Source organism: Kogia breviceps, chromosome 3 (assembly GCF_026419965.1).
Source record: "Kogia breviceps isolate mKogBre1 chromosome 3, mKogBre1 haplotype 1, whole genome shotgun sequence".
In the NCBI taxonomy this organism is placed as follows: Eukaryota; Metazoa; Chordata; class Mammalia; order Artiodactyla; family Physeteridae; genus Kogia; species Kogia breviceps.
In genome coordinates this window covers 94,648,932-94,662,702 of record NC_081312.1, presented here as the reverse complement: position 1 = coordinate 94,662,702, position 13,771 = coordinate 94,648,932, and the positions used below count along the sequence as shown (strand labels likewise).

Sequence of the window (13,771 nt, the reverse complement as noted above, 5' to 3'; positions counted from 1 at the left end):
TAAGAAGTAGATAGACACTTGGTTAGAGCCTCCCTGTGTCCAGGTCATGAGTATTATCATGCTCAGCATCTCCACTATTTCCTGGGTATACCTCCAACTGGAATTCCTTCCCTCCCAGACTCTGGCATTCAGCTGCCTCTTCAATATCTTCACTTGAACATCTAACAGAAATCTCAATGTCAACATACCCCCAAACTGAACTCCTTATAGTCCCCTCAAAATTGCTCCATCTGCAATTCTTCTATCTCATTAATGGCTATTCTATCTTTCCACTGCTTGGCCACTAACCCTGAAGTCACTCAACTCCTTTTTTCCCCTCCTCATATTCAAGCTGTCAGCAAATTCCATCAGCTGGACATCAGACATATCTAGACACCGTCCATTTATCATTCTACTGCTACCACCCTGGCCTCAGCCACTGTCTTTTTTCACTGCAGTAGCTACATAAATGGCCTCCCTGCTACCACTGCCCACCAACCCCACACAGAGAGTCTAGTCCCATCATAGTGATCCTTTGAAAAGGCAGGTCAGATCATATCACTCCTCTGCCTAAAATCCTCCAAAGACTCCCCATAAAGGCCAATGTCTTCAAAACAGCCTGCAAGGCCCTACTTGAACTGGTCCTCTTGTCCTTCCTTCCCCCAGTTATCCTCTCCCAGTCTTCTTGCTGTTCCTTGTGCTCTGGGGACACTCTCCTATCTCAGGGTCTTTGCACTTGCTGTTCCCTCTGCCTGCACAGCCCTCCCCTAGATTTCCACATGGCTCACTCCTTCACCTCCTTCAAGTTTTTGCTCAAATGTCACCTTCTTAGTGAGGCCTTCCCCACCCAGAAGACTTCCAATTGCATCCTCCCCTTCCTGCTCCCTAATCCTCAACGCTGCTTTATTGTTCTTCACAGCACTCATCACTTTCCAATATTGTAGATAATTTACTTATTTACTTTGGTTCTTGTCTGCTCCTCCCCACTTCCCCCACTGAACATAAACCCCAACAGGATGGGAATTTGCATGATTTTTTCATACTGTTTCTTGTGCACCCACAGTTGTGCCTGTGATATAGTAGGTGCTCAGTAACTACATGCCGAAACTAACACACACCTCCAAAACTCTTAGTATGAAAAGAAACTAGGTTCAGAAACTGGCAGATACCTTAGTCTATATTTGCCCTTGCTGAGTTGTGGATGCATTTTATGAGGGAAGAGGTATTCATCAAATACCTCATTAGAGGTCTAGTGAAGAGTGGAGATATATTTAAAGAGACAAGGTGACCAAAGATGACAAATTAGAGACCAAAACTGTACACAAAGTTTTAGTTGTGTGATACAGACAATAAGTGCAGAAGAGGTTAGGAGTGGAAGAGATGAGTGTTTTGAAGTGAGCTAAGAATCACTTGTCTCCCCCAGGCCTCTAATGGAGTTTTCTGAAGCAGGAGTACCGCTGGAATAATCTCTCACTAACTGTTAATAACAATATTTTGTGCTCACATTGTTCCCTTCAACAAGCATCTTCAGTTAATTTTTGATTTTTATCTAAGCATTCTTATTTTCACCTTATAGTCAGAAAAGTATATATAACCATAGTTAAGTAACTTGTCCAATGTTGGGGGAATGGACAAAGAATTAATCCATTATCCCAAACTCTGCCCTTTGGCATTCTTTGTACATAGCAAAAACATTTGTGAAGATGTTTTCTCAACCTACTCCCTGCTCAGCCCCCTCCTCCCTCCGCTCAGAGAAGAGCTACAAGTGGTTAGCCCAGAAAATATTTAGAGGAGGTCCTTGGGTTGAGATGCTCACCCACAAAATAATTGTTGATGACGTTAGCATCAGAACACTGGCTGGATGCAACTGTTGGTTTGACAAACATGCTGTTCCTGTGGGGTTCAAAAAGATTTGGTCTATGAAAGGATAAATGCATGAGTTCACCTTGAACATGAATAAAATATTTGCAAATTATCCTTAGCATAATTAACGTCCCTAAATTCAATACCTAGCATATATATATATATATATGTATATATTTTTTGAACTCATGAACCATAAAAATGACTATCTGGGAAATGACATTCTTTCCAGAAGTCTGTGTGTTTCCCTTATGGCACCCGAGATGCCAGACCTTGGAGTTATTCTAGAACCTCCCCTTTCTCTGGCAAGTTCTATTGATTCAATCTCCATTGTTTTAATTACAAGGCTTCAAAAGTCCCCGAAGCACAAAAAGGAAGGATTTGAGAAATAATAAATATCAGTAACAACAAGCTAACATATATTGAGTTCTAGGCACCATGCTAAGGACTTCACATGGATTATTGAATTGAATCCTTATGACAACACCTAAGGTAGATACTACTGTCATTGCCTTCTTAAGAATGAGGAAACTGAGATTCAGAGAGGTTGAGTGATCTGTTAAAGGTCACACAGCTAAGAGGGGAGCTAGGAGTAAACACATAATATGATTCCAGCACTCATTATAAAGGCTTTCAGGTCTGTCTTTTACACTTTAGACTTGTAAAGACCTCTCTCATAGAGAAGACAGAATTCTTCTTGGAAGAAATGGGTTCTCCTTTCCTTGAATACTCTTTTACTCTTCAGTTTTCCTTCCCTCTTTTCTCCTCTCTTTTCATCTCATATTCAGTCTCAAAACAAAGTTAGCATCCTCACTTCTAAACTAACCCACTTTAGGATCCTCAATTCTGTCCATGATGCCACCATCTTTGGATGGATCTGGACCAGGTGGCTCCTTTCTCTTTCTTACATCCAATTAGTTCCCAACTTCAATGCATTCTTATTTCTTGGTATTTCTAGGATCTATATCTTCTCCGGACGCACAGGCCTAGCGGCCATGGCTCACGGGCTTAGTTGCTCCGCGGCACGTGGGATCTTCCCGGACCAGGGCACGAACCCGTGTCTCCTGCATTGGCAGGCGGATTCTCAACCACTGCGCCACCAGGGAAGCCCTCTTCTCCATTTCTGATGCCATCACCTTAGCCAGACAGAACCATCTCCTGCCTGGACTAATGCAATAATTTCCTAACTTTCTTCCTGTCTCTTGTCTCTCCCCTGTGCAGAGTCCTTCCTGCATCGTACAGCCAGACCAGTCCTATAAAACCACATTCTTCATGATTGCTCCTTGAAAAATTCTCCCAATTGCCCACCAGATTCATTCTCAACTTTTCAAAAGTAGAAATTCAAGGCTCTCTCTCATGTAGCCATCTTAATTCCTCTCCCACAGCCCAAACTCCCCAGTGCAGGAAAGCTTCTTGCTCTTCCAAGCCTTGTACCACGTTCATTCCTGTCCCTAGACCTTGGCTCAAGTTATTACCTGCACTTGGAATGATTTTCCCTCCTTGCCTGCTCAAATCTCACCAACCCTTCATTGCCCCTTTCAAGTTCTGTCTCCTCCATGAAACCTGCTTTCATCACTTTAGTGAGGATTGATTTTCTCTCTTTGTCACTGCCCTGATGCTTACTGTAAAGGATTTTTCTCTAAAGGTCTTCCTGTTCAGTGGGATTGATTCCAAGTTTCTCAAATGCTGCCTAAAGGGAGAGGGCCTTTTCTACCTTTGAGTGAAAGGATTCCAGACCCCAATCACACTAAGTTACTGAAAAACTGGGGAATTATTTTGCAGCTGCCAGCTCATCATTTTAGCTTGGGTACAGTTATCCACAACGCATTTCCAAGTCCTTCTCAGCTTTTACATACAGCCTATGCAGGATCTCCAAAGTTCCCAGCGCTTTGATAAGCACAAGAAACTTTCTGAGTGGCAAGATGAAGGGGTTATTCTATCTATGGCATTCAGAACAAATTGCATTTTAAGTGATCTTTAGCTGGCCTTGTTGTTTTAACTCTACCTTTCAGTAAAGAAAATTGTGTCACAACTTTAGTCAGACTAGAAGTAAATTATATCTACTTAAAATATAGAGCTATTAAAACCCAAAGAGCTACATTTAAAAAAAGCAACTGATGGGCTGAAAAATGCTCCCTTTGTAGAAGAATTACAACCTAAAATCATCAGCTTGTTTTACACAACATGACCTTTAGTCTGTAGATAAAATGCATGTAAATGAAGCTTGAATGTCAACTAGATTTGGCCAAGGATTTTTTCTGGTGGGGGGGGAGGGAAGGAGAGTTTGAATAATGTAGACTTTTTAAAAAAATGTCTTTTTTTCCAGATAAATATGTTTTATCAGATATAAAGACTATTTTGATAGTTCTCACATAGGTACCTATATCCTAGAGAACATGAGACCCCTAAGAAGTAAATTGTTCTCCTTTCTTAGAAGTTTTTTGCTCTACCTTCCACTCACATTTTGTCAATTTTCCAAATGAAAGCACCCAAAATTTTTTTCAGGACTGCCACCAACAGGAATCAGCAGGAGTTAACAACAGCTACACCAATCAGAAATGGGGTGAATGTGACTCTCTTCTAGTGGGTGTCAAACCTCGTCATCAGTGGCCATGAAGAAGGGGTGAGGCCCCAGGAAAGCCTGAACTGTTGAAGAAGCCTTGTTCCCATATCAAGGCTAATTCTGTTTTGTTTTCAATGACAAGATGATTTAGGTTGGTGTGATGCCACCCTAGGCTTCAAAAGGCCAAATATGATCCCAAAGCAGCAGCTGATAAAAAAAAAAAAGCACATATGATCAGACAACTTGGCATTCTGAAGAAAGTGGAGATGAAGAGTAAAGCCAGAAACAAGATACTGAGGGCTTTGGACAAGGAGGGCTGCATGATAAAGTCATAGTGATTAATCTCAGTAACAGCAACAATGAACACTTACTGGAAATCTGACTATACCAGGCACCGTCCTTTACCTACATTATTTCCCTTAAACCTCCTAACAGTCCTATGAGGTGCATACTATTATCTCAATCTTACAGAGGAGGAAACTGAGGGTTGGGGAAATTAAAAGACTTGCCCAATGTCGCCCAGCTACCAAGCTGCGGGCCCGGGATGAGAATCTGTCTGACTCGTGGGTCAGACGACTGCCACAACATACCTCAGGGAAGCATCAGGGAGAGAGAATTTGGCTGCAAACCTGACTGTGAAGAAGGAATCCCAGGTGTCTCAAGTTAAGGGCAGGAACACAATGGCTGAAGGTGACAGTAGCGCCACGTGGAGGTGAGCTTGGATCAGCCAAAGATGGATCCTGAGACTCGGGCTTTATGGAGGATGAACAGCCCCTTGGCATTGGCAGACCCGTGGATCTGAGCAGTTGTTCTGCAACTCACCCAGAAAGGGCTCTCTGACCAAGGGTCTCTCAGCCTATCATCTAGTGGGCAGTGGTACAAAATGACAGGCAGGTCTGAGGGATTCTGCTGTCTCCCCAGAGTGGAGTGGCTTTCTTTTCCAGGGGGGGACCATGACTTTGAGTTCATTTTATCCTTGGCACAGTGGCAGTGAAGGTTGAAGGAAAGGCAGGGAAACAGCAGAAAAAGATGAGAGTGGACAATTTATCAGGCCCCAAGAGGTCCATCCTGCTCAGACTGTAAAGGCTCAGCAGGCTTGACCCTGCTGCCCTCACCTCTGCTGCTTTGGCTAGAAAGAAGCTAGGAACTTTTGAATAGCCACAGGACCTGAGAGCAGGTCCAAATGGTTTAATGCCTCTCCTGTGGTCAACACAACTTCCCTGTCCCTATGGGTCCAGATGCTCAGTCTTGACCCATTTGTTTCTCACATAAGTCCTTAGAGAATCATGACAACTGTACATCTACACTGAATGCTTTATTTGCATGTGTGAAAAATATGTGTCAATGAAGAAAGTGTCTGAAGGATGTAGCTAAGGGGCCAACTCTCTCCTGTCTTCCTCACATACCATCATGACCTGATACATGAGTGAAGTTTATGGGTGTGTTGTTCACAGTACCAATACCAGGCACAGTCTTAGCAGAGATGTAGCTTCAAATTCTCTCTTACCCTTGATACCTGGAAATGGCTTCTAACATGCAAATTAACCCCACAGTGTCAGGTGTGACATCCCAAGTGCCCACGTGCACATGCTGCTATGAGGAAGGCCACGGAAACCCACCTCCCAGTCTCTCTGTGTGGGTTATTACTTTGGCTGCCCAGTCTTTTTTTGTTCTGCTCTATAAGGCCTCTGAGCTCTCATCAGGGTCCACTTCATGTGACAGGACCTAATGGGGTATATGTTTCTCCCCTTCAACTGAAGAGAATAGATGGGGCATGAAACAAGACCTAGATATGGGGTTAAATGGGTGGCTAAAAGCTGTCCTAACTTTGACTGCTCTTGACTTGGGAAGTCAGCTTAGGGGGAGCAAAGGCTTGAGGGCTAGCTCAGCCCCACAGCCTCCCTCTAGAGTGAAACCACAGTCTCAGGGCAGCTCTGTCCTGGGCTCTGTTTCCTTGTGGGAGGTCTTAAACTCCAGGGCTAACCCTATGCTAGAAGAACCCTGATTTTACTAAATTAGCTCCCGAAAGGAACCATCCCTAGCACCCCTATGTTCCCATGGACCACTGTCTAAATGAGAGGTCGGCAAAGTTTTCTGCAAAGGACAAGACAGAAAATATATTAGGCTTCGTGGGCCATATGGTCTCTGGTGCAACTACTCAGTTCTCCAGTTGTCATGTGTCAAGCAGCCACAGACAATACATAAACAAGTGGGCATGGATGTATTCCAATAAAACTTTATTTATGGTTACTGAAACTTGAATTTCATATAATGCTCATGTATCATGAAATATTATTCCTCTTTTGATTTTTTTCCTATCCATTTATAAATTTAAAAATCATTCTTAAGTCATGGGCTGCACAAAAACAAGTAGCAGGCTTGATTTGACCTTAGGCCATAGTTTGTTAACCCCTGGTGTAAATCCTCAGCTTTTACACCCTGGAAGTGACCCAGTTCAAGGAGTGGGAAAGGCAGGGGTTACCTTCCTTTCCTTCAAGGAAATATAGCATCCATACAAGCAGAAGCTGTAACTACAGGTAACGTGATTTTTGTCCCCTATAAACAAGATAATGTATAGATCCATATAAGGGTACCTCATAACAGTCATCATGAAAAGTTCTGTTTGCTATAATGCATTACTGCTTAACATAGCTGGAATCTCCTCCTTGAGAATGACCTTCAGAACACATGTTTTTGAAAAGCCATAGTGACAGGAAAGCTCCATCCTCTGAAGGTGGAGTTAATGTTTAGAGACAGCCAGAAACAAAACAAAATGAAACAAACCAAACCAAACTGAATGCAAAAAACCATCTCCATTTAACCACCAATAATGATAACAATGCCATAGATACCACTATCCTTTCAGAACCAGGCTGGGAAATCAGTGGTGGGGGTGGAGGTTGTGCTGGAACTAAATAAAGCCATTTTTGTTCAAAACTACTCATTATTATGAGATGAGCCTGCTGCAAACTAAGCTTGGAAGTCCTAACATGGCCCCTAACAATGTGAGTGTTGTTTGGCCAACACACTGCCAGTCAATTCAAAAACATTTTGAGGGAATTTTTGTCAATACTTCAAAGCCAAGATATTTCACATAAAAAGTCAGATTTTTTACTTTTCTTGACAAAATCAAAAGATCAGGAACACTGGGCTCTCGTTCTCGTACAGCAACCACCAGCAAAAACCTCCCCTATAGACACAGCACATGAACCTTGGGCTGGAGCGGTCCCTACCACGCCCTATGGCCCCCAGCCCAGGGGCAGCTGCCATGTAACCTTGTGCTTATGGCCTTTTCTCTCACGATAAGAGTAACATAATCACATGGTTCAAAAGTCAAAATGATGCACAAAGCTATGCAGTGAAAGGCTCATTCCCAACCTCATCCCCACCCTCCCTAAGTAAATACTTTTGTTAATTTCATTTATTTTTTTCCCCCCTTCTTCCTTACACTTTTGTCACTTAAAATATATCCTGGGGATTGTTCCCATAGCAGAACTTAGAGAATTTACTTATTCTTGTTTTACAGCTACCTCGTATCCCAGTGGATGTATATAGGTCAGTTTATTTAACTAGTCCTGTAGTGGACACAGGTTAATAGTCTTTTGTTTTTACAAATATTCTGCAATGAATAACTATGTGCATACGTCATTTCAGAGGTGATAAAGTCTGTTGTGCAGGATAAATTCCCACAAGCAAGATTACTGGGTCAGAGGGTAAGTGTGTTTGTAATCCAAAGGTATTGCCAAATTGGCTTCCATATGGGTTGTAGCATTTTGCACTCCAAACAGCAATGCAAGAGCATGTCTGTTTCCCTTCAGTTTCCCCAACAGAATATGTCGACAAACTTTTGCAGTTGTCATTCTGACAGGTAAAAATTATATTTCAGAGCAGCTGTAATTTGCATTTTTGAATCAAGAGTTCTTTTCCTGTGTTTTTAAGAGAAATTTGTATTTCTTTTCCTGAGAACTATCTGTTCCATACTCCTACTGGATTCCTATTTCTGTTGCAGATTTCCCTATTAAATTCTTATCTGTTTAAATCAACTTCTAGAACTGCTATATATATTCAGAAGAGTAGCCCTGTACCTATGATATGAGCTGCAAATATTTCTTTCCAGTTTGTCATTTATCTTTTGCCTCTGTTTATGGTGTATGCGTTTGTTTTTATTGTTGTTTGTGATGCAGTTTTGTTGTTGTGTGTGCTTTTTAAATGTGGTTAAATTTACTTATTTATTGTTTGCTTCAGGCTTTTGAGTTATAGTTTGAAAGAAAGGTATTCCCCATTCCAAAATTAAAAATGAATTTACTCATATTTTCTTCTAGCAATTTTAGAGTTTCATTTTTTAAATGTAAATCTTTGATCTATTTAAAGCTTGTTAAAGTGCACATTGTGAGAAGTAAAACTTTCCTGGGTGCTCGACCCAAGATTTCAGGGAGTATGATAAAGCTACCAGAACATCAATAAGAGTGAGACCTGAAGAATGGGGAGAGAGAGCAGCTGATGAGAGGAAGAGTGAGAAGAGGGGTGGCGAGGGAGTGGAGACTAGACAGAAGCAGCATCTTCTGCAGGAGTTCCTGGCAGATGGGTTCCATTACTGGTCAAGCTCAGTGGTACCCAGGGCCCCTTTTATTACTTTTCTCCAAAGTACCCACTTACTTTTAAAGATTTAATGTGTTTGGCTGTACCAAATTAACTGTATTTAAGTAATAATTAGTTATGTTGCCCTTTTAACAAAGTCATTTACAGCTGCCAATCAGTTTCCGGGCAGACTGTGCTAACCAGAATGACCACGCTGAGTTGATGTACTTTCAGCCAAAAGCACAGAACTTAGAAGTGTCAGCTGGCTTAAGAAGGCTCATCTTGGATAAATGAGCCATTTTGGAAGACTTTTTGAAATGCTGAAATTAGTCTGCATACAGCTTACTTCTTTGTTCCTAGATCTCTAAGGACATGGGACTTCTGATTTCACCCTCATTCAAGACCTACTGGTGCTATATAAAAGGGCGAGGGAAAGTGTAGACTTCAACCTTAAGAAGTGGGCATATTGACCTCCATGCTGTACACTAAATAGTTCTCTTAGTAGCTTTTCTACTCAAGGTGCCCTAAGAAAGTTCTTAAAAATTGTTTCCTCATGTGGATAATTCTCTGTTCTGAGAAAAACAGAGATTAAAAATGAGAAAAATCTGCAAAGGTGAATGGTGAGAGTGTTGCTAAAATAAAGTATGTAAAAGGCTTCTCACCAGTTAAGTTGGTTCCTCTGCCCAAAGTAGAGGCCTCAGGGGAGAAGTGATGAGCGTGAGATGCTTAACACGGCTGACCATCATCGGGAAGGCCTGCCAAGGTCCTTTGCGTTGGTGAGTGGGCACCCACCCCTAACAATTAATTCAGAATCTCTGGGAGGTGGGGCTTAGGCATCAGTCATGTTTAAACTCCCCATATGATTTCAATGTGCAACCACTGCTCTGGAACGGTGTTATTCAAAGTGTTGGTCTCAGACCAGCAGCACTGATGTCAGCAGGAGCTTGCTACAAATTCAGAAGCTCAGGCCCCAACTTAGACCTTCTGAATCAGAATATGTATTTAAATAAGATCCCCCAAATATTCACATGCACATTAAAGTTAGAGAAGCCATGGTCTAGAGGAGCTTTTCGCAAAGTGTGGCACCTGGACAAACTGTATCAAACTCATCAAGGGGTTGGGAAGGTGGGAGAATGGGGATCAGGGGACTTCTTAAGGAAGCCGATTCTGGAGATTATAATTCTACAAGTCTGAGGGTGGGGCCCTGAAATCTGCATTTTTAATATGTTCCCAGGTGATCCCTAAGCCTACTGTTTGAGAGCTACTCCCAAGAGGAATATGATGGTGGCTTTCTCCTGGCCTGCACAGAAAGTCCCTCAGTGACTCCAAAAGGTCAAAACACACCCATTGTAAGTGGGGGATGAGTTGGGGATAATCTACAAGTGCTTCTCAGCCTGACAAATGTAATGTTTCTGTTGACTTGCAACAGAGCAGGTGGTGGTAGTTAAATCAGCTTTCATACTGACACAGAAATGAGTCTGCGTTCTTTTGGGTTAGTGACTGAACAGGATGCAATTTGGATACATAAGCCTCTACCTTAAAAGCAGGATTAAAAATATAAAATGTTGATGTTCAGATGCATCCTTCTCAGACGATTTCAAAAACCCCTCAAAATGCGTGGTGGAGAGCCAAGAAAGAGTGAATTCCCTTAAGGAGATTTCTTCCTTTTACAGAGTTCTTTTTTTTGAAATTTTTGCTTGGGCCCAGATTTCTAAATGATAACGTGGGTAAAAACTGAATCCAGGAATGGAAAATGTGACCTTTCTCAAAAGATGTGTTTGAAGTGTGTAGTACTTCCATGTAGTTTTATTTTAATTTATTTTTTATATAAAATACTCCTTGATTGATTTTTGGCTGCGTTGGGTCCCTGCCGCTGACCGCGGGTCCTCTCCAGCCCCGGCGAGCCGGGGCCACTCTCAGCCCCCTCATTGCGGTGGCCCCTCCCGCCGCAGAGCATGGGCTCCAGGCGCACGGGCCTCAGTAGCTGTGGCTCACGCGGGGGCTCCTGAGCACAGGCTCAGCAGCCGTGGCGCAGGGGCCCAGCCGCTCTGCCGCATGTGGGATCCTCCCGGACCAAGGCTTGAACTCTTCCCCCCACTTCCTCTTCCCCTCCGCCCCCACCCCCGCATTGGCAGGCGGACTCCCAACCACTGGGCCACCAGGGAAGTCCTCCATGTAGTTTTAAAAGCACTTCAGCTCATGTAAGATATTTAAAAGCTTCTGTAACAGGTTTAAGTGGATTTATCTTCAAATAACTAGGATTCCAAAATATGGCTTACACTTGACTTGAGGTGATAGAACTGAAATTTTTGTAATTTTAAAGTGAAATAAGACCATAGCGGTTGTAACGGATAATGAACTGAAACGGGGAACTGCAATGTGATCTAAATGTAATTGTTAGATAATTACTGAGTTAAAATCAGCAAAAGCAAAGAAAGTTAACACTGGAAAAAAGATTTTTGAGGCTTTGCTTTAAAGACTTTTTTAACAGCAGTGTTTCCTAAACCTTTTGGGGGGAGTGCAATGGAGCCCCCTTGAAAATCTAACGAAAAGCTATGGACTCTCCCTAGATGCACGCGCCTACGAGAGCACACACTGACATTTTCTGAAGTTCCATAGACTTCTTAGAGCCCATATGATGAACCTCAGCTTTGACATTGCGTTTTAAGAAAATTGCTCTATGTTGATTTCCACTATTTGTAACCACTTTAGACAAAAGTTTAAGTTTCTCCGTAGAAAGGTCCTGGGGGTTGGTAAAATTAGGGCTGATTGTTTTCACTTAAACAGAGACTATTAGGTCGGCAGTCTTGTGCTGCTGAGCCAAGGCCAGGTGAAACGCCAGACCACTAGATCATGCCATGGAAATAATCCCTTTATTGAAGAAGGCTGCGCTCTCAGAAATGCTACCTCCTCCGTGCTCTCAGGGGGCCCCTACGAATTGCACAGGCACAGCCCGGGGCTGCTGTGGCTCCTTGCACACCAGAAGGTGAAAACTTGTCCAAAGTTAGGAAGTAGCCTCTTTTTTTTTTTTTTTTTTTTTTTAGGAAGTAGCCTCTTAAAAACACTGCCTACTCCCCTCATTTATCTGCAGACTGAACGACGTCAGAGGTGGAAGACTTACCCCTTCACCCCCTCCCCCATTTGACAGATGAAGAAACTGACCCCAGAGGGCTAAGGTGCTTGCCAAGGTGACTTCCCCAGAGGGCTCACACTCAGGACCTCTCCCCACGGCACCTTGCCATCTGGCCAGGGGAGGAGAGGGCGTCTAGGGCTCTCTCCCCACACTGTACGCCGCCCACCCCGGCGGGGGCGTCAAGGGGAGCTGAGCCCCCGCCTACCGGCACCATGGAGTAGGTCATCATCAACAGCATGTCGTGGCTCTCGGCGCGGATGTGCTGCGCCGGTTCCCCGCCGTGGCTGCGCTTGTTGCGCGCGGCGCTCACAGGGTCTGGCGGTGGCGCGGGCGCCCGGCGAGGTGCGTGACTCAGCTCCGCCAGGAAGGCGCGCAGGGCGCTGTCCTCGCGCTGCTCCCGGCCACGCTGAGCCTCCAGCGCCCGCAGCGCCGCGCTCAGCCCGCGCCACTGGCACAGCGCGAACACCGTGCCGGCAGCATTGAGCGCCGAGAGTAGGGCCACGGCGGCCAGGGCGCCGCGCAGCCCCCAGCCCGCGCCCCCGCGGCCTCGCTGCGCGCCTCCGGCCATGCTCTACGCGCCTTGGGCCGGGTCGGACGAGGCTCTGCCGCCTTTCAACCCCGCAGCCTTTATACGCTGTGGGCAAGCTGTGGGCTGGTGGCAGCGCCGTGAGTCACGCCGCCCTTTGGCCCGGCTGGCGGGGAGGGTTGGGGACAGTAGTGGTGGCGCCCGAGCAGCCCGGAGGGACAGGCAGGCGGAGAGGGGGAGAGGAGCAAGTGGAGACAGTCCGCGGAGGGGGGCAGGGCTCACGCTCCTGGTGCCCGGCCAAGCAAACCAGCAAACCCGTCTCTCCTTCCTTTTCCCCCGCTGCCCTGCGCGTGGGCATTGCCGTGGCCCAGACGGGCAGGACAAGGGTCAGACTGAGGGGGAGAGCAGGAATTCTTATGGCCTGAGAAGTCGCTGGATTCCACCCCCTCCTCCCCCAACACTGCCCTCTCTGGAGAAAAGGATCAGCGTGCCCAGATGCCAAGGCATGTGCCCACTGTCCCTGGGAGGTCTGCTGCTGGGCTGGGTCCCAGGCTGCCTATCATTCCTCCCCAGGGTCATAAGGCCTCATGTGGCCACTGAAGACCCCACTCTATCTTTCCTAGGAAGGGAATGGCTAGAGACAGGGAAACAGCTGGCATTGGAGGGTTAAAAAAGCCACCCATCAGAACCAGAAAAGCCCAGCCCTGCATGACAAGCAGGAATCATCTGTGAAGGGAGATTTTCCAGGATGTGACAGGCCAAGAACTCTCCCATGAGATCCATATCTGGGAGGTAGCAAGGTGATGAGAAAAAAAACTCCAGAGTGGAAATCAGGAGAACTGGTTCTAACCCTATCCTGCTGCTACCCAGCTGGGGGCCTTGAAGCATGTCCCAAGACCACTCTGGACTGATTCTGAGGTGCTTTCTGGCTGAAGGGTTGGGACTCTGGGTCCCTGCTGGACCTTACCTTAGTCTGTCTTACTTGAGGGGGCAGTTGCCTCATACCTCCTGGCTACCCCTTCACAGCCCCCACCACTTCCTGTTAGCTCATTTGCTTGCTGTGCCTCAAGGGCCACTGTCTCCCCCTCCCCAATGCAGAGTCACTTCTCAGTCTCCTCCAAGGACCTCA

General features: G+C 45.2%; 1 protein-coding gene across 6 annotated transcripts in view; it reads right to left on the bottom strand.

The window, feature by feature from the left end:
• Positions 1-12,998, bottom strand: part of GLDN (gliomedin) — a 73,901-nt gene extending 60,903 nt beyond the window's left edge. For 2 of the 6 annotated variants that reach the window (XM_067029253.1, XM_067029250.1), the window contains exon 1: positions 12,322-12,998. In XM_067029253.1, the coding sequence (XP_066885354.1) occupies positions 12,322-12,684 (363 nt within the window). In that variant the 5' untranslated portion in view covers positions 12,685-12,998. The remainder of the gene's footprint in view (positions 1-12,321) is intronic. The other 4 variants (XM_067029251.1, XM_067029254.1, XM_067029252.1 and 1 more) reach the window with 3 other exon arrangements.
• Positions 12,999-13,771: the final 773 nt, after the last annotated feature.